This window comes from Prinia subflava, chromosome 17 (assembly GCF_021018805.1).
Source record: "Prinia subflava isolate CZ2003 ecotype Zambia chromosome 17, Cam_Psub_1.2, whole genome shotgun sequence".
Lineage (NCBI taxonomy): Eukaryota > Metazoa > Chordata > Aves > Passeriformes > Cisticolidae > Prinia > Prinia subflava.
Window position 1 is genome coordinate 2,950,071 of NC_086263.1, and position 19,160 is coordinate 2,969,230.

General features: G+C 57.1%; 1 protein-coding gene across 2 annotated transcripts; it reads right to left on the bottom strand.

Moving 5' to 3' along the window:
* Positions 1 to 531: 531 nt before the first annotated feature.
* On the bottom strand, positions 532 to 17,676 carry PGAP6 (post-GPI attachment to proteins 6). 2 transcript variants are annotated; one of them, XM_063414141.1, is made up of 13 exons: positions 17,505 to 17,676; positions 13,314 to 13,491; positions 11,610 to 11,817; positions 11,399 to 11,499; positions 10,778 to 11,043; positions 9,325 to 9,644; positions 8,526 to 8,619; positions 7,822 to 7,945; positions 7,023 to 7,159; positions 4,990 to 5,168; positions 4,048 to 4,194; positions 3,551 to 3,667; positions 532 to 3,122 (listed from the first exon to the last, which is right to left on the bottom strand). In XM_063414141.1, exons 1-13 carry the CDS (start codon positions 17,590 to 17,592, stop codon positions 2,826 to 2,828), a joined length of 2,256 nt encoding a protein of 751 aa, XP_063270211.1. In that variant the 5' UTR covers positions 17,593 to 17,676; the 3' UTR covers positions 532 to 2,825. The 2 variants fall into 2 exon arrangements, with proteins under 2 accessions (XP_063270211.1, XP_063270210.1); XM_063414140.1 differs by having other exon boundaries at positions 11,399 to 11,532.
* Positions 17,677 to 19,160: the final 1,484 nt, after the last annotated feature.

Sequence of the window (19,160 nt, forward strand, 5' to 3'; positions counted from 1 at the left end):
GTGGGGTGTTGGAGGTGATGGTGGCGGCTCCTCCCGGCGGTGCCCGGGCAGGAGCGGGGACGGGCACGAACGGGACCGCCGGAGATCCGCCTCAGTGCGCTCGGGGGACAGGCCGGAGCTGGGCCAGGGCAGGGGCAGCTGGAGATCAGGGAAAGGCGCTTCCCCAGAGGTGCTGGCACTGCCCCAGGAATGGGCACGGCCCCAGAGCTCCAGGAGGGGCTGGAAGCGCTCCAGGGATGGACGGGATGGGGCTGGTGGGGGTCTGGGCAGGGCCGGGAGCTGGGGTGGATTATCCTTGTGGGTCACTTCCCACTCTGGATATTCAGTGTGGAAGAACTTCACAGGAAGGGTGGCAGAGCCCTGGAACAGCTGCCCAGGGAAGCAGTGGGATCCCCCTCTCTGGGGACACCCCAAACCCCGCCTGGACACGTTCCTGTGTCACCTGCTGCAGGTGACCCTGCCTGGGCAGGGGGCTGGATGGGATGATCTCCTTCAAGCCCTGTGATTGTGTGACTGCAGCCACCAGGCGTCTGCCCGCAAATACCATCACCTTTATTAAATTATAAAACCGTAAGCTTTAAAATTTACCGTATAAAATAATCACAGGTATTAACAGCAAAGAAAAAATAACCTTTTGTTTTGTGTGTGTGTTTTTCCCCAGACACAGGAATTTGCTCAGATTTTACCCAAAATAATTAACCCTTCCTCCTGCAGGCACCAAGGCCAGGTCAGCAGGGAGGGGGCAAAGCAAAAATTAACAACTAAACACAAAATAAACAATCACGTCAGCGGGATTTCTTGCCCCAAAGCTTCTCCTGCTTCCAGCATGGAAATCCCTGAAGGGAAAGGCCTGATGAGGAATTATTGCTTTCAATGATAACCAGCAATACCCGGCCATATCAGTGGCATCAGGTCACACTGGTGGCACCTGGGTCATACTAGCAGCACCCAAGTCACACTGGGGGCACCTGGGCCACCCTGGTGGCACCTGGGCCACAGCAGCAGCACCTGAGTCACACCAGTGGCACCTGGGTCACACTGGAAGCACTCAGGTCACCTTGGCAGTACCCAGGTTACACCAGTGGCACCCGAGTCACACTGGCAGCAATCAGGTAACACTGGTGCCACCCAGGCCCCACTTGGCAGCACCTGGGTGACACTGGGAGCACCCAGAGCAAGCTGGTGCCACCCAAGTCTCACTGGCAGCACCCGGGTCCCACTGGCAGCACCGAGAGCAGGCTGGTGGCACCTGTGTCCCACCGGTGGCACCCAGGTCCCGCCGGCGGCCCGGCATGGACGGCACGGCTGTGAGGGAGCAGTGGTCGCCTGCCACGGTGCTGGGGCCTCAGCACCACTGTGCAAACCGAGATGGGGAAAAAAAAGTGCCTAAAAGTGGTAAAAGTTGGAGGAAGCCCTGAGGGCCCCGTGTCCCCCTTCCTGCCGTGCTGCCCTGGGTGGCAGCAGCACAAGGAAACGCAGGGGACACGGGTGACGGGGGGATGACACCGCTGGGAAGGACAAGTGTCCTCCACTTGTCCTGCGCCTGCTTAAAAAGGGGGGCTTGGCTGAGGAGGGGCAGGCAGAGGGATAAAGTGCGGAGCTGAGCTGGGCGCTCTTCAAAGCAAAGAAAGAACCCCGAGGAGGCAGATCCTTCATTAAAAGCTCTTTCCTGCCCAAAGCCACCTGAGGAGGGGCTGCCAGCAGCACACACCAGGCTGACACAGCTGGGACGAGGTGGTTGAGCCCTTGTCTGTAGAGGGATGGGCAAAGACAACTTCCCTGGTTGCCAGGTTCTGCCCTTGCTCTGTGCGTGCCCCAGAGTAAGGCTAAGGTGAGACACGCTGCAAAGGAGACCTTGGCCACCTGGGCAGCCCCTGGTGATGCTCCTGCTGGGCTGGGACACTGCTGTGGCCTCAGGACCTGCAGCACGTCCAGGCTCCGAGGCACAGCAGGCTGGAGGAGCAGCTCAGGCACCACCCGAGCCCCCTGCGCTGCCCCAGAGAGAGCCCTGCCCACGCCAAACCCCCCAAAAGGAGGAAAACAGTGAATCCCTGAACACCATCAGCCTGGCTCCTTCCAGAGCTGAAGTTAAACTCAGACTAAACCCTGCACTGCTGTGGGTTCCACAGCTCTGGCTGAGATGCTGCTGCTGCCTCCTGCATGTCCCCACGTGGGGTTTTTCACATTCCTGCCAGGACCCAAATCCCAGCCTCATTCTTCCCCCACAGAATCAGGACCAGGGAAGAGCAGCAGCACCTGTTTCAGAGGGAGAGAGGCTCCAGACCCCCAAGGAGATGGCAGCCAAGGGCCCAGCATGTCTTGGGATCAGCTCCCTCCCTCCCCACCAGCACCAAGGGCACTCGGCAGCATTTGCTCCCCAGAGCAGAAGAAATGTGTTCTTCCCTTGGGTTCAAATGCTGACTGCAGGATGGCAGGGGAGGTCCCTGTCCCACATCCTCTACCAGGACGGGGTGCAGAGAAGAGCCCAGCAGCCAAATCCTTGGCTCCAGCTCAGTGTGGGCTAAGCCCAAAGCCTCATGAATGCAGCAGCGGGGGAAGAAGGGTTGGCGATTTCCCCCAGGGCTATGGGGAGGTGGGGGACAAGACCTTGAACCGTGACGAGCCTGCCCCACCCCAGCAGAAAAGCAGAGGTGGCCTCAAACTTGCCTGCACAAGACCAGCCCAGACCATCTTCATCTTTAAACCCAGTCCACGCTGCACCCTCCTGCCCAGGGAACGAGCACGAGAGAGGGCTGAGGACGTGCCAGGGGCAGCCACGGCCAAGAGCAGCTTCCCCATCCCTCCACCCCTGCCACCAGGACGGGTCAGGTCACTGCATAGAGCTCCTCACGGTCGTTCTGGCAGATCTGATAGCGACACGTGAGCTTCTGGGACCAGGCCCAGGGCTTCTTATGCTTGTCCCGAGGAGGGAGCAGGAAAGCGACGCTGCAAGCCACCAGCACGTGCCAGATGCTGTGGGTGTAGTAATAGTTCTCATTGGTTTCCATGAAAGCGTACACTGAGATGGCAATGAAAGCCAAGGTGATCCCTGGGAGGAGGTAGAAGACCCAGCGCTTCCACGAGGAGGGGTAGCAGTGCCTGCGCTTTGCTCCGTGATGAACCTGGGGGCCAGAGCACAGCGGGGTTAAGCAGAGGCTGGGGCAGGGGGAGACAGAGCCCAGAGCACCCACAGACCTCCCAGGGTGACTGCTGTCCCTGAGGAATCCAGCCCCCCCCGGTGCTTGGGCCCATCACTGCTGTGCAAAAGCCCCCCAGGAGCTGTGGCCCCAGAGCCCAGCACAGATGCTACAGCTCCTGCCTGGGGCCAAGCCAGAGCCCATGGTTTGGGACAGCACTGCAGCTCCAGGGCCGAGACACAGAACCAGGGGATTTCTCAGCTGCTGCACAACTGGAAGGTGAATCCTTGCCCTGCCTGCTCCACTTGGATGTTTCAGGGTTCCAAGCCATGCCTGTGGATGGGTCTGCTCTACCACCACCATTCCCATGGGGAGCAAAGGGCAGCAGATCCTGCCTGGCTGCCCTCACTTACCCACGCTGTAACCATGATGACGAGGGCGAAGAGGCAGGGACCCATCATGTTCCACACCCCTCTGCGGTCCAGCTGCAGGGACATGGCAATTAGCAGGGTCCCCAAGACGAAAAGCACCTGGAAAAGAGACACCACCACTGCTGCCAGGAGCTCATCTGTTGAGAGAGTACAGCCAGATGTGCCAGAGGCAAGGAGAATCTCTTCTTCTGCCCTCCCAGCTCCCCATCCACGCAAGAGTCAGGAAAAACACCTTCAAGAAGGAGAAACCACAGAACCCAGGAACCTTTACCCCAAATCTCAGGGGAAATCTTTAGGCTCACGCCCTACAAGCACGCAGGCTCACGAGCCAAACTGCTGGGACAAAGCAACCCAGGGTGGCATTGGGTGACAAACAGGCCTTGTCATCCAGCTGTCATTAAAATACAGCGGTGAGAGGGCTCAGCGTGGCCACACGTGGCTCGGTGTGGCTGGGCCACGTGGGGACACCTGGCACTCACGTATTTCAGGACCTTCTTGAGGCGGGCCATGCAGAGGATGGTGACCCAGATGGCCACCACGGAGCCCAGGAAGTCGCAGTACTGCAGCGTGTCGTAGTCCATGATGCACATCACCGCCACGCCCGGCTGGTCGCACGCGTGGTAGAACTGCGCCGGGACAAGAGCAGAGGTCAGTGTGAGCCCACAGCACCACCCAGGGCTCTCTGGGGAGGGGAGGCAGGAGAGGGCTCGCCCCACAGGCAGGAGCTCTCCTGCAGTGGCCCCGGGAAGCTCCACCAAACCAGTGTGGTGTTATGGAAAGCGGGTGGTGGGAGCAGGCACCCTGCACTGTCCCAGCACTGCTGAAAGGGCAGGGCAGAGCTGGAGTGAGTCCAGGGGAGGGACGTGGAGCTGATAAGGGGACTGAACACCTGCTCTATGGAAAGGCTGAGAAAGCTGGGGCTGCTCGCCCTGGAGAAGAGAAGGTTGCATGGAGAACTCATAGCACCTTCCAGCATCTGAAGGGGGCCACAGGAAGCTGGAGGAGGGTTGTTCTCGGGAACTGCAGTGATAGGACAAGGACTAACAGGTACCAATTGAAAGAGGGGAATTTTAGATTACATATTAGGGAGAATTTTTTTATTGTGAGGCACTGAAAAAAGTTCCCCAGGGAGGTTGTTGATGCCCCAGCCCTGGAAGTATTCAAAGCCAAGTTTAGGTAAGGCCTTGAGCAACCAGGTCCAGTGGGAGGTGTCCCTGTCCGTGGAACTAGGTGATTTTTAAGGTCCATTCCAACCCCTTAACATTCCTGGATACTGCAATGTGCCCATGGAGGTGCTCATCCAATGATCCCAGGAGCTCCCTGTGGAGCTCCAGGATGGGCTGCTCCATCAAGGACTTGATCCTGGTGCCGCATTCCCAGAGCTCAGGGGGAGGTGTCAGGGGACACCAGGCAGTCCCTACCGTGGAGAAGAACATGGTGTAGGTGTAGACAGAGGCCTCCACCAGGTAGAAGCGATAGACAGCGACTGCAATGGCAGGCAGGAACATGAGGTTGCTCAGGGTGAGCAGGAGCGTGGCCAGGTTCTGTGTGCCCACGCTCTGGGCCTTGCTGTCATCTGTGCAGCTCCAGCCGCCCCAACCTGTGGACAGAGAGACTTCTGTGGATCTCAGGGGCCCTGCCTTGTCCTCCCACAGCAACCAGCAGGAGCCTGGGGTGCCTGAGGAGCAATCCCACACCCAGACTGTCCCTGAGCCTCTTCTCCATCAGCCTCTCCTCTCCTGCTCTCAGAGTGGTCTCATTACTCATCACACGCTCCTCTGTGGGAAGCTGGGGAACCCCAGCAGAGCCTTGTGGCTGCCCTGAGGACATTCCCCAGGTTGTCCCCGTGTAGCAGAAGCCATCCTACACCCAGACTGGTGCTTTCCATCCCTGCAGTAACTCTGCACACATGCTGCTTGCTGGTGGAACATCAAGCACTCAAGGTCCAGATGCTTCACGTGGTGGTGTAAATTTGGTGCAAGATCCCTACAGGTCCCAGGAGTCAGGTGGAGAACGATCCCCAGCACTGAGGAAGCCACTGGGCTCCTCTCCTACCAGCTGTCATAGCAGGGCAGACCCAAAACCAGGTCAGGCTGCTCTGGACCTTCCCCAACTGACTTTTGAAGATCTCCAACGATGGAGACCTGGAACCTGTGCCAAAATGAACAGCTCTGAAGGGAGAAAAAATGTGTCTTCTTCAATTTAGGTGAAAATATCCTTACTGCAGCCAATGTCTGTGGCCTCTTGCCCTTTCCCTGTGCTCACCCTGCATAGCTGGCCCCAGGGTCCCTGTAACCTCCGTGGGCAGCAGAAAGTGTGGTTGGTCCCACAGGCTGAACAAACCCACTGCCTCAGCCCATGGTGACATCCAGGGCTGCACAGGAGACTGGGAGTGAACATTTCCTGAAGGACAGTGCCTGACACAAAACACAACTCTCACCCTCTGACTGGATACCAAGGACTGAGCTGAGGCAATCTCTCTGAACATATCTCTTTTAAAAAATTATTTCAATTATTTTAATTAAAGATTAGGGTGCCCATGCCCCCCTTTTGAAATAAGGTCAGCCACTGGGCAGCCAGGGTGTGTGCAGGCACTCCATGGTCAAGAAGCAGAGTTAGCAGTAGCATCCATCCCACTCCAGAGTCACTGGAAGCCACAGCAGCAGCTCTGCTCCGTGTGCTGGCTCCCTGCCAGGCAGAGCCCAGGGAACCTACTCTCCCTGCTTTATTTTTGGGTCATGAATATGCAGATGGGGCATTTTGCTCGGGGTGATTCAGCAGAAAGCTGTCCTCAGCCTGATTCCCAGTTTCCTTAAGGTGCTCTGTGCTTCCCAGAACCTGGAAGCTGTCAGAGAGATCGGGATGGTGCTCTCCATCCCACTCCTCACCCACCACCAGCACTGCAGCACGGAGCTCCTGGCTCCGGCCCAGAGCAGCAGGGAACCACATCTTGCCTTGTCCTTCTGCTGAGAGCAGGTGCACAAACCCACCCAAGCACAGCAGAGCTCATCTTCCCCACACCACAGACTTCCCAGGCCATTAAGATAATTAGGAGCTGACACAGATATTCCTCCTCCAGGGGCACCTCTGAGTCTGAGCTCTTGGCAGGAGACACGCAGGGACCGCAGCCCGGCCTGACTGCACCTTGTACCAGAACCTGCACAACAAACCTCCCTGACAGGCACAGGCTCTGACACGGGCATTTTCAGGCACCCTGATCTCTCTGGGGACACTCAGAAGCACTTCTCCAAGCCCTGGGGGACTCCAAGCTGTCCTCACCCCAATTCCCCATCACCCCTGGGCTGCCTGGGTGCCTCCCAGAGCTTTGCTTCCCCAGGCGCTGTGACACTGCCAGCCACGGCCGAGCCCAGGCTGCCCCCCTCGAACAGCACCATTTTAGATTGTGCTGTCCCCTCGGGGAGGGTGGCAGGGCTCCCCAGGGGCAGGCACTCACCAGCCTTGCAGCTGCAGCCAGCGTAGAGGTAGCCGTGCCTGCGCAGGAGGCTGCACTGCCCGTAGGGCCCGCAGTCGTTGAAGCAGGGCGTGAGGTACGCGAACACCGTCACCTTGGCCTCGGCGCTGGGACATTCCCTGCAAGGACAGCACGGCCCCTTGGTGCCACAGCCCTTGGGGCAGCCCCGGGCCCTGCTCCCAGCGGCCAGGCCACGCTCCCGAGTGCAAACTCCCCGGTATTTCAGGATCTGCTCCATCCCTCCAGAGCGCCAGGAGCATGGCCTGCTCCATCGCCACTTGGGCTGCCAAACTGAGGTGCAGGTGGGTGTCAGCTCTGCCCAGACCCCCTTGGCAGACCCCAGTGCCCATGACTGTCCCCAGGACCAGTGTCACCAGTGCTGTTTTGCATCATGCACTTGGCTCCTTACACAAGAAATCAGCAGGAAGGCAAACTGCAGAAATTCAGGCACAGCTGCCTGCACCTCAGAGACCTCCCACAGGGGTAACAGCAGCAATTATTTCTGAGTTTATCACATCTGAATCCACCTGGAGAAGGGGAAGCTCACCCAGGCAGGCTCTGCCATCTGCAGTCCACATGAACTGTGCCAGCTCAGCATCAAACAGGCTGCTTGGGTGCTCACGAAGGAGCAAGTGAGCAGGGCCACCCACCTCCTTGTCCCTCTGCAGCCACAGTGCAACTGCCACCAGGTGAGAGGACAGCCCGGACAGCAGGACAGGGGGTCAGGTGTGCTCACACAAGCCAGGGGCAGTGGGATGTAGTGGGATGACATCAGACTCACCCCTGTCCCTTGGGGCAGAGGAGCTGCAGGGACAGGAACCAGTCATCTGTCTGTGGGTACAGGACAATCAGCATCGCATCCGCAGAGGCCGTGCTCACACTCAGAGGGTAGCCCTGGGAAAATGCTGAAAGAAAAGAGGGTGCTGTGGTGTGCCAGGGCTTGAGGAGAGGGGCCCACAGCGCTCCCAGGCTGGCACCGACCACACAGGAATCAGCTGCCTCCTGTGGCTCCTTGCTCCCATGCTCAGGAGGCACCAGGGGCATGGAGAGGACCCCTTTTCTCAAGACCCTTTTTCTTGAGATCTCAACTTTTCCTTTCATCTCAGTTCCTGGTACATATCCTGGCAGCACAGGTCACCAGGAACAGCCTGTTGTCTTGGCTGGTCCTCCAGTGCACAGCCTAGCTGCTTTGCACACCAGCAGTACCCTCACCATCCCCAAACCTCCTGCCAACACAGCTGGAAGAGCCCCAGCTGGTAACCAGACCTTCCTTTGGTGGAGGCTATCCCACGGTGCCAAGACCACCACCTGCACCCCAGCTCCCTGGGAATGTGCCAGCACAAAGACCTCAAGAGGGTTTGTGCAAAAATCAGTTTCTTTGGGACACACCATGAAGCCCTGAGACAGCTAACAACTGGCCAGGTCTAAAAGCAGAGCCCTGAGCTGACACAGCTGAGCTGGTGGCAGTGCCAGCATCCCTCCTACCTGTGCTGCAGTTCCGTGTGGCGTTGAGGGACAGCACTGGTGACGCAGCATTCACACAGGCTGCCACGGTGGCATTGGCCAGGCTCACAGACGTCTGTGCAAAAAGAGCAGTGTCCCAAGTTAGAGTGCCCCAATGCCACCCCCCTGCACTATTCCTCCCCCAGCCCATGGGACAATAAATCTTTCAGGTCAAGTCACCGATCAGTTCAGGTTTCTGTTTCACTGGACTTTGTGCTGCCACTGTGTTGTGTCATGGCTGAGAGGCACAGACCCCTGTGGGGGACCCTGCCAGGGGAATTGCCCCAAAGCTGGGATACCCACACATCATTTCAGCACCAGCACAGGGGAGACACAAGTCAGAGTCTGCAGAACAACTGGGCTGAGCCCTGGCCCAGCCCTCAAGAAGTTTCATGGAATTTCAGGGTGCTGATTTTGGTGGTGGTGGTGGGGGGAATGTCCTGAAGGAGCCTGGGAATCAGTGCCTTGGACAGGAACATCCCTGGGTTCCCCTGCTCAGCCTCCTCTCCTGCTGGCAAGGTGCCAGGCTCCCATGGAGAAGATGGCATTGCAGCTGCTTTCCATTTTGTCTCCTCTGCGTCACCACCGCCACATGCCGCAGGCTGTGGCATTTGAATTGGAGCTGGCAGGTGGGACATGCTGGAAAGCAGCTAAAAAAGGCTCCGAGTATTTTGTAACAACAAAAAGAGAAATAGTCCCACTGGCACCTCCATCCTCCAGGGCAGGCAGGAGCAGGACAAGCCCTGCCAAGGGGACACAGCCCGTCCTTGGGCCTGCGCACCTTGTTGAGCAGCAGATTGACCACGAGGGAGCCCCCGCTGTCCATGCCCGAGTTCAGGTTGAGCAGGAGCAGGGTGGGGGACAGGGAGCTCACGGGCACGCTGGGGCCGTTCAGGAGCCGGTAGCGCACGGACACCACGTCCAGGTCCTCCCTGACCACGGGCTGGCTCTGCAGGCAGGAGATCTGGCGGCCGGACGCGTTGCGAGGAGCCTCTCCTGCAGCGGGAGCAGAGCTGCCTCCTGCTCCTGGCCTGGCACCAGCCTGGCTCTGGTTTAGGCTGATGAAGTTAAGGAAGGGACTGGTGCTCCCTGGTCTGCAAACTAGAACAAGAAAGGAGAGGAATGGGCACAGCCAGGTCTAGCACTTCACCCAGGCAGGGCCCCAAGGGACAGCACAAACTGGGGGGTTTCAGGTGGTTCCTGCCCCGCATGAGCTGTCCCTGAGGACCATCTTTGCAGGAGGAGCAGCCACCAGCTGGGACACTGCTGGGAGCCTGACAGTGCTACAGTGGGTGAAAGCACCCTGGAGCTGCAGGGGAGGGGAACAGAAGAAGGGATAACACAGCACCATCAGGGTGCCCAAGGAGTGCTCACTCCCCAGCAGCAGAGCTCAGCACCCAGCTGTCCCTGAATGTCTTCAAAAGTCTCTCCCAGCTCCGCAGACGTGAGCAAACAAAGCTGAGCAGGAGGGAGAAGCCAGCCCAGTGGAGCTATGGGCACACTGTGGCAGATGGAGCTGGATGGGACACTTGGAGTCCCACTGCTGGAGACTGTCCATTGCTCCCAGAGACTCCAGTGCTACCCTCTAACACCTCTGCTGCCAGTGCCAGGTCTTCCAGCACACAGGATGAGGCTCTGCTTTGAAGGGGAGGTGGCAGAACCCCCAGCAGAAGCAAAGTTTAAAAATGTACCTAGTTGGTGAGCTTCCAGCAGTCAAACAGGGATTATGGCCATGTAATAGGTGCAAATGTGCTTATTGCAGCCACAAAGACCTTGTGACCACCCGAGTCACACGGTGTCACTGGAAATGGTGACATGCCCTTACTATAACCCCAGACATTTCCCCAGGTAAACCTCTGTGAGGTGGTTTCCTGCCTGTAGCCTGCTCTTGGCCAATTAGTAGTCAACACAGCTTTAGTCTGGTGTACCACAGAAAACTATTTTCCCCACCAAATTTTAAGCCAGCCACTGCTTCCCAAACAACCTTTAGAAAAATAACACTGAACTTTTCAGGTGTTTCCAAACAGGCAGCTCTAGCAAAAGCCTCTCTGGGGTGAACACTGGAGTTTTCAGTTTTGTCCCCAAAGCAAAAACTAGGGCGTCCAAGTAGAGGCAACCAGCCTGATGGGAAGCATAGGCCACCACAGCCAGGCACCCAAAGACCCAAGGGGGACACACCACACACAGAGCTCCCTCTGGTCCTTCCCTCACAGCTGCAGAGCCTGGAATCCCACCTGTGAAAGAAGCCAGCATCTCCACCGACACGCTGGCATTGGCAGTGCCGAGACTCTCCACCGTGATCTGCAGCCACTTCTCCCAGGGGGGTGACTCCAGGGCCAGGCTGCAGTTGGTGCTCCCGGTGCAGGTGAGGCTCCTCTGGAAGGACTGGGGCAGGGTGATGGAGCCCAGCAGCACCCGCACGGCGCAGGCTCTCTGCTGGCTGGTGACGCAGCTGCTCAGCTGGAACCGCATCCCCGCAGCGTGCTTGGGAATGAAGACCCTGCGGGGAGAGGGAGCAGCAGCCTGCAGAGCTTGTACTCCCAGCACAAGCCAGGTCCCCAGGGCTTTGTGACAAGAGCTAGACTGCCCTGGTTGGTGCTGTGGAAACCCTTCCCAACATCTGGAAGAACTAAAATTCCTGCAGTTGAATCTATGACTGCCTGGGAAGAGTTGGAGAAGGGTGCTCATGTGCTCCCCGTGCAGACCCCACCACTGCTGCAGGGAGCTCAGCAACAGGCTCAGAGACCCCCCGGCTCCAGCCCCACGTGGGAACAACACTGGCTTCCCCATAGCAGCTGGTGTGCTAAATCCCACCCCGCCATGCCCTCAGTTGCCCACCCGCTGCTCCCACTCACTTGACATGCAGTGGCTTAGCAGGCGAGACAACGGTGTGTGGCATGGGCACACCAGGCTCCAGGACAGGCATATCAGTGAGTCTGAGCACAAACATATCTGCCTGGAACATATAGGGGCATGGAGTGGAGAATCCCTGCAGGAGGGGAGAGCACAGGGGTCAGGTGTGGTTGTGACGAGGCAGCCGGGGCGGGGCAGGGGGGGGACGCTCACCTTGACCTCGATCCTGCCGGCAGCCTGGGGCAGGTGGGCGGCGATGAACCAGTCGCCGGCAGCGGGGGCGGTGATGTTCACGAAGGTGGTGTTCTGCACTGCGCTGCCCAGAGTGATGCTGATGTTGTAGGAGGGGCGCACGGTGGCGTTGGCAGGAAAGCGAGTGCCCAGAGGGTTAATGACGGGAGGGGCTCCGTGCCGAAAGTGCCTGCAGGGAAACACCGGGAGAGAAACTCAGCGGTGCACGGGCACTGGCAGGACAAACCGGGGTACAAACTCCCTTCCTGGGATTGGGAAGGGAGCAGGCTGGAAAACCCCGCATTTTTCAAGTGAAGTCATCATTTTTATCTGGTGGGGATTGGCTGCTATTAGCTTATCTGGGATTTATTTAGAGATTGGTTTAACTTGGCAGCTTATTAAGATTTACATGGTTCCATCAAGCCTGGAAGCAAATTTCCAACACTTGCTAAGGCTAAGCCCCACCCACAGACTAGTGCTTTATAACCATCAGCAAATTCCCCATACAGGGAAAATCGTCCACAAAGAACTTTCATTTCCTAGCTAAGATCTGCATCTTCCCATTTCCTCTTTTAAGGAAGGCAAAGAGACAGACTGAAAAGACACTTTCCAAGGCAAGTGTTCCATGTTACAGACTTCAGTACAGGAGTACTTCTGCTTTCCAGATAAGCATTTGAAGTAGCAGAAACACACACAGCTGAGGAACATGGGAGATGTTTATTCGGTCAATTTGGCATTTAATTTGATTGCTTTTGGACTGCACTGCAACAGGTCCAGCAAGCAGACGTGACAGGTGATATGTTATTACCCTTTGGAGCTTATCTGCTTTAGCCATCACTTCTTGGATTATTGTTTAGCTACTGCCTTGTCCCTCATGTCCCCAAACCACTGGAAACCTTTCTGGGAAGCAGAAAGCAGGAAGATAATCTCTGCCAGGCTGCTCAGGAACAACTAAGAGTGTCAGTCTCCTCAGGACAGACCAGGGAAGAACGAGCCAAGCAGCTTCAGTCACTCCCAGATCTCTGTGGAAGGGGTGCCAGAGACCCACGTGACTCCATGGGCACAACCTGCTGAGGAAGCTTGGTGTCCTCCAAAGATAAAGCTCAAAATCTGGCAAGCTTTGGACCTCAAACCCTTCAACAAGTCACGTACTGTTTTAAGCAGCATTTCTTTCACTGACATTGAGTTTGCAATCTTCTCATGCTCCTGGATCCACACGACACCACATTCCTCTGCTGCCTCTGCTCCATGCTCAGCCATGCCCCTCACAAAGTGCCCCCAAATCTCCTCAGTTCTTCTGCACTGGGCAGTTTGCCCATCTCCAACCAGTCTGGGTCTGCTCAAGCCCCTTGTAGTCCTGCCACATCCTTTGGCACCACGTGCAGGTTCTGCTGGGCCAGGAACACTTCTGAGCAGCACATCTGCCTCACTGTGAAGCTCCCTGCAGTGTCCTAAGGGGTCTCTTGGACACCACACCTGACAGGCAGCCCCACATCCACTGGTAACATTACCACAAAACACTCCTACAGCTTTAAACACAGATTCAGCTCTGCTGCATGAAGAAACTACAGCTCCTGCAGCTGAGGAACTGCCCAGCCTCCACAACCAACCAGTCCCAGCCATGAGTGACCAGGACAAGGGGACAAGAAGCCCACAAGGACAAGGCTGGCACGGGGACATACATACACAGTGATCTCCATGCTGGTGCACTCGGGGCCTTTCCCCCGGGATGCCTGCAGCAGCCAGCGCAGCAGCACGGTGTCCTCGGGCACGTGGAAGTGGAAGAGCTTGGCGTTCCCGTACCAGCTGTAGAAGGACAGCTTCTGTGCACTCTGGGAGAAGTACTCGGAGACATACAGGGAGTCTGCAAGGGAGGGAGCACAGCAGTTGGTGGGGGAGCTGCTGGGGCAGGCTGCAGAGCTTTATCCACCCACAGAAGCACACAGGAGGCCTAATGTTTCTTGGAAAAGTGCACTTAGTGTCCCTGATTTCTCATTGCAGTCCCATTAGATACGTGGTGATCCGTGCACCTCCAGCCAGAACCACCCACATGCCTACTATGAAACCATCACCCTGACCCAGAGATGAACTAACAGATGCCTAAACTGCACTCTGAGGAACGTGCCCTGAAGATAAGAGATCACCAGAGACCCCAAGGAGGAGGAAAAGGTCAGGAGGAGAGGTTGGTGGCAGAAGGAAAGGCGATGGAACAGGCAGCAGGAAGCCCTGGGGCACGGCGCAGAGCAGATGGGTGCAGGCAGCACAGGGGTGCCCTGTGCCCCAGCAGCAGCTCACGGTGCCAAGAGGGAAGAGCTGTGCCCTTGTCTTCTGCTGAGCACAGGGGCTGATGTTTTACATGGGCACAGAGTCAAGGGACAGGGGGGATGATTTTAAACTAAAGGAGGGGAGATTTAGTTTGGGTATTAGGAGGAAATTCTTCCCTGTGAGGGTGGAGAGGCACAGGCTAACCAGAGAAACTGTGGCTGCCCCATCCCTGGAAGAGTCCAAGGCCAGTTGGACAGAGCTTGGACCAGCCTGGTCTGGTGGAAGGTGTCCCTGCCCATGAGATGATCTTTAAAGGCCCCTTCCAACCCAAGCCATTCTGTGGTTATCCATTTACCCAGCTCAGGACACAGGTACTGCCTTCCTGGGACACACAACACTATGAAAATTCATGTGCAGCAAATGTGACTCTTTCAGACACACCTTCTAAAGCCTAAAGATTTTCCTAGCTGGAAGAAAAGCTGCTGGGATAGTGAGAACAGCCCCAGGGCTGGCTGAAAGGGCATGCAAGAGGACAGCAGCTCCTCAGTCAAAGTGCCCTCAGGATGAGCCAGATCCTCCATCCCTCTGCCCAGCCATACACCTACAGATCACCCCCAGCACAATTATACATTACCCAAACCAGCCAGAGTGCAGCTCAGGGCTGGACAAGAAGCATCACACCAGCAGAGAAAGGGATAAACTGCACGGAGACAGCAGAGCCATCCAAACCCAAGGTTTGTAACACTCAGCAGGAGGGTAGAAGGTTATGTCCTCACATGTCTGTGGAGTGCTTCCTGATGCTCCTTTCCTACTCTGGAATCCCCAGAGTGGGGAGAAACTGTGGCACCTTTCAGAGGCTGACTCCTCCTTTCTATCAGAGGATAGCAGTGAGGGTGAGTTAACTTGCCTTCCCTCAAAGCTGCACAGGGCGTGCTGGAAACACAGAGGACCCAACTGTGTGTAAGACAGACGGCAGAGAAAGAGGAAAACAATGCTCAGGCAGGAGCAGATCCTTGGGACATCCTGCCGGGAGGAATCTAATCCTAGCAGGAACTGCGATTCGTGCCCCAAAGGAGGACGCTGCCGCCTGCACCCACGGCACTGCAAGGAGACAGGAACGGTAATCATGGGTTTAACTCCTTGGCAACTCACCAAGCCAGAGCCTGCGGGCATCCTGCAAGCCCAGCAGGGAAAGGAGGAAACAGGAAAGCCAGAAATACCAGCCACACAGGGCAGCTGGAGGATTTGCTCCTGGAGGAAGAGCGCTGCTGCCTGACCTTGCCGCAGGGGCTGTCCCGGCCACGCAGCCACGGGGCCAGCCAAGGGAGCAGAGCACCAAGTCAGGAAGGGCCACAGGGAAAAGTCCCCTGTGAGCCTTGAGCAGGACAGCCAAGAGACCACAGCCCCTGGGCAGAGCTGTCCCAGGGCAGCCCCCATGCTGGGATCACTCTGCTCTCCGGCCAGCAAGGAGCAGGGACCACAAAAGGGGCTTTTCAAACCAAGATCCCTGGCTGAAACACCAGCGCAGTGCGTGGGTACTGTGGACAAGAGCTGGCTGTGATCCCTGCAAGCCCAGGGACATTTCCCACACCGGGGCTATGGAAAGGAGCAGGCTTTCATCAGTGGTGTCTGTGCCCCCAGCACACTCCCCACGCACTTGGCACACTCGTTTCTGGCAGTCCATGGAGATATTTGGGCACAGGATGAGGGTAGGCAGGGACACAAAGCGTGATTTGAGCTGGGAGAGCCTCAGCCCTTCTCCATGCAACAGGTCCCATCAGACAACTACAACCTGCCCCAACCCCACCAGCTGTCAGCCACCACCCATCCTGCACGTCCTCACGAAGCCAAAGATCCATTTCTGTGGGTTTGGGGGAAGAGAGGTCAGGCCAACTGCAAAATTAAAAACTCCAGCAATCAGTGGTGCTCTTCAGTAAGGAGTGGTCAATTATGTGGAGCGAGCTCAAGAGCATTACCAGGTCAGAGCAGGCAGCCCTGCCCTGCCCACGCACTGCCTGTCCCCAGGTAAGCACCAGCTGTGGCTGTGGACAAAGTCCACTGACAAACAGCTTCTTGTGGGGACAAGGGCTGAGCCCCTGCTCACAGGCTGTGCTGGGCACCTGGAGCTGCACCAGGAACCTGGTATGTGATTCCTCTGCCCAGGCTGACAAGGAAATACCACAGATAAGCGGAACATCAGCACAGAAAAGCCTGAAAGACAGGTCACTGCAGCCAAAGCTGTGCTCTGGCAGCTCATTTGCATCAAGAGAGAGTTCTCTGGCATGTGCTGTGCTCTCTTTGTGTCCATCCCCATCTATTCTGTTCCCCACCAGCATGGAAAGTCCCACTTGACTATTCCATGATGTGAAACAAGCTTTAAACTGAACGAGAGACCCATCCAGTAAATGCTCTTTTCCATCCTCTTCCATACAGATTTCACATAAGCAGATTTCAAACGTATTGTGCAAAACCCAGAAGTGTTTTAAGACAAGGACCAGAATGTGGTAGAATCCGTGATGCACAGAGACACATTATTTCAATTTCAGAGTAAGGAGTCACCTGCTACAGCCTGGGTTTGTTTGTCCAAAGATGATCTCATGGTAGTTTTGACTGCGGGTTTCGCAGGGCGCCCCATCAAAGGGATGAAGCCCTCATTTCAAAGCAGACACCGTCTAAAGCTACAGAGTTGATGAGCCTGACTCAAGAAAGACTGGGCTGTGTTGCAGGATGTTTTCCCACTTACAATGTAACAGAAATCATGCTCCCTTATCCCGGGTCTGAAATCCACCTACAAATGTTGCAGAACAAGGACCCCTCGCTCCCCTGGGGGCAGCTGATCTTTGCCAGCGCCCAGGTACGACCCTACCGAGGCATTTATTCCCTACAGAGGCATTCCCACAGGCGGCGGGACGGCGCCGGGACAATCCCAGCACCACACCTGAGGGCAGGGGAGCTCTGCAGGGCTGGGAACCCAGCGAGCAGGATGCCAGAGCAGGGTGGGCCTGGGGCACGGGGCCATCTCCCCCGAGGCTCCCCGAGGAGCTCACGCTCTGCGGACCGTGAGTAGCGATACCCACCATCACCAGGACACCCGCGGGCAGAGGGAGCCGACCCCGGGCCGGGCCGGGCCGCTGAACAGCCTCACCTCCCCAGACCCTCCCCGGCCACAGCAGCCCCGGGGGCGGGCACGGTCCCCGCGGGACCCCGGACCCACCGCTCTCCCAAAAGCCCCGCTCCCATCCATCCATCCGGCTGCATGCGCTGCAAGTAAAGTAACCCGAAAACAAGGCAAACCCAAGGAAAACAACCGCTGCAAACACAGCAGAACCCTCGGCCAGTGGCCTGACCTCCCAGTGCTCCGCAGGGCCGGCACAAGCGCTGCTCCCCGGGGATGCTCCAGAGCCCCCGACTCCCTCGGCAAAGCACGAAGCCACCCCAAAGTCACCGCAGATCCACCCCGCCAGCAGCCGCCAGCCCCGGGCCGGCTCCCGGGGCTGCCCTCAACATCACCCTCCGCTTTCCCACCGCCGCCTGCGCCCCCTGAGACCCCTCCGGCCGCCCCGCCGTGCCCCGGCCCCGCGGATCGCCCCTCTCGGCGCTGCCGGCACTCACCGGGCCCGGCGCGGCCGGCGGGCAGCGCCAGGAGCTGCAGCAGCAGCAGCAGCAGCCGCGGCAGGGGCGGCGCGGCTGCCCCGGCCATGGCCGCCCGCCGCTGCCCCGGGCCCGCCGCCCGCCCCGCAGCGCCGCCGCCGCCGCCGCTTCCGCCGCCCGCCCCGCCCCGGCACGGCCCGGCACGGCCCGGCCCGGCCCCCGGGCCCGCCCCCCGCCGCACCGGGAGCCACGGAGCGGGAGGGACGAACGGGAGCCACGGACGGGCCCGCAGCTCCCCGCCGGGCGCGCCGCCCCGCTCCGTCCTCCGCGGGTCGGAGCATCCCGGGCACGGGGCTGAGCGTCCCGAGGAGCCGGCGGTGCTCCCGGGGGAGCTGCTCAGAGCGGGGAAGGCCGGGGAAGGTGGTGATTTGAGATCAGTTTAACCTGGAATCACAAATATTAGCGTGCCTCGGTCATAACCGGACAGCCCGCTGTGTCCGGACGGGAAATCCCTGGGGAGGCTCAGCCCTTCAGCTGATGGGCGATTTAGTGCTCGTTCCTGGAGAGTCCGATTGCTTCCTCTGCTCTCACGTATCTGCCACGTTCATAGGACTCACGGGAGATGTGGCTTTCATAGGCATGGTCAACTCATTCTCTGATTTTCCAGCTGATTTCAAGAGTCAAGGATTTTCTGTTACCTGTGTTTTCCTTGGGATACCCTCTGATGTGTCCCCCAGCAGAAATAATGCAGCCTGGGGACAGTCTCAGAGTCCTTGCTCAGGCAAAAATCCCACCACTCCCTTACCAGTCAGCTTAGCTGAGGACTTCAGACCTGTTTTTAGTCAATCACAAGCTCCCTGGTGATGGCGTTTCTACTTCTGGAGCTCAAAATCTTTGCTGCTTGCTCTCATAAGATGTTACTATTTGTAATAAATTCCTGGGGCATGGGAAGGAAATCCCCTGGGGAAGTGCCTGTCATTTTCTAGGAACTCTGACATCACCAAAATCCCAGTCAGAGCAGGCTGTGTGCTCAAAGCCGGCAATGTTCTCATCTGATTTAGGAGAAGACTTCCCTGAAATCAGCCCAGAAGCTTGAGCACATAAAGCTCAAGGGATGGGAAAGGACTATTCTGCAAATCTCCAGCTTCAATTTGTTCACTGCTTGTTCATTTCTGTTTGCCCTTGTGTGATACTGTCCTTGGATTTTCAGAGCTCTCCTTCTCAGAGGAAAACAAATAAAGCCTTCTGCCTCCATTCTACATTAATTTAGCCTTCAACTCCACTTTTAAAGATATCAGCTCATCTCCAATCAGCCCTTATAAATTACTTATTTGAAATGCTGTTTCTAGTTATTTTCCTCTAAAAAGAGGGGAAAAAAAGAAAGAAAAAAAAAAAAAAAAAAAAAAAAAAAAAAAAAAAAAAGAAGAAGAAGAAAAAAAGACATTCAGCATCAAAGACCAGAGCACAAATTAAGCTTATCTAAGACAATGCAGAGTCAGATCCAGAATGTGCTACAATACCTATTTTTTCACATCTTGGGTCCCTTGGAGTTGTTTGTTCCCAAGAAAAGCATTCCAGTGTTCACTGTAGTTGTGGATGGATGCTGTAGGACATGGCACCTCCAGACTGACAGCTGCTCCAAACACATGGGGACATGAAAATGTTGTCATTGGCTTA

Bases quoted from the DNA above. Each gene is read 5' to 3' on its own strand.
- PGAP6 (XM_063414140.1), bottom strand. From the start codon at position 17,592: ATGGCCGGGGCAGCCGCGCCGCCCCTGCCGCGGCTGCTGCTGCTGCTG. The intron at 11,044-11,398 runs GTGAGTGGGAGC...CTCTCCCCGCAG, and splicing joins GCTAAGCCACTGCATGTCAA to GGTCTTCATTCCCAAGCACG. The intron at 3,668-4,047 runs GTGAGTGCCAGG...TCTCTTTTCCAG, and splicing joins TCAAGAAGGTCCTGAAATAC to GTGCTTTTCGTCTTGGGGAC.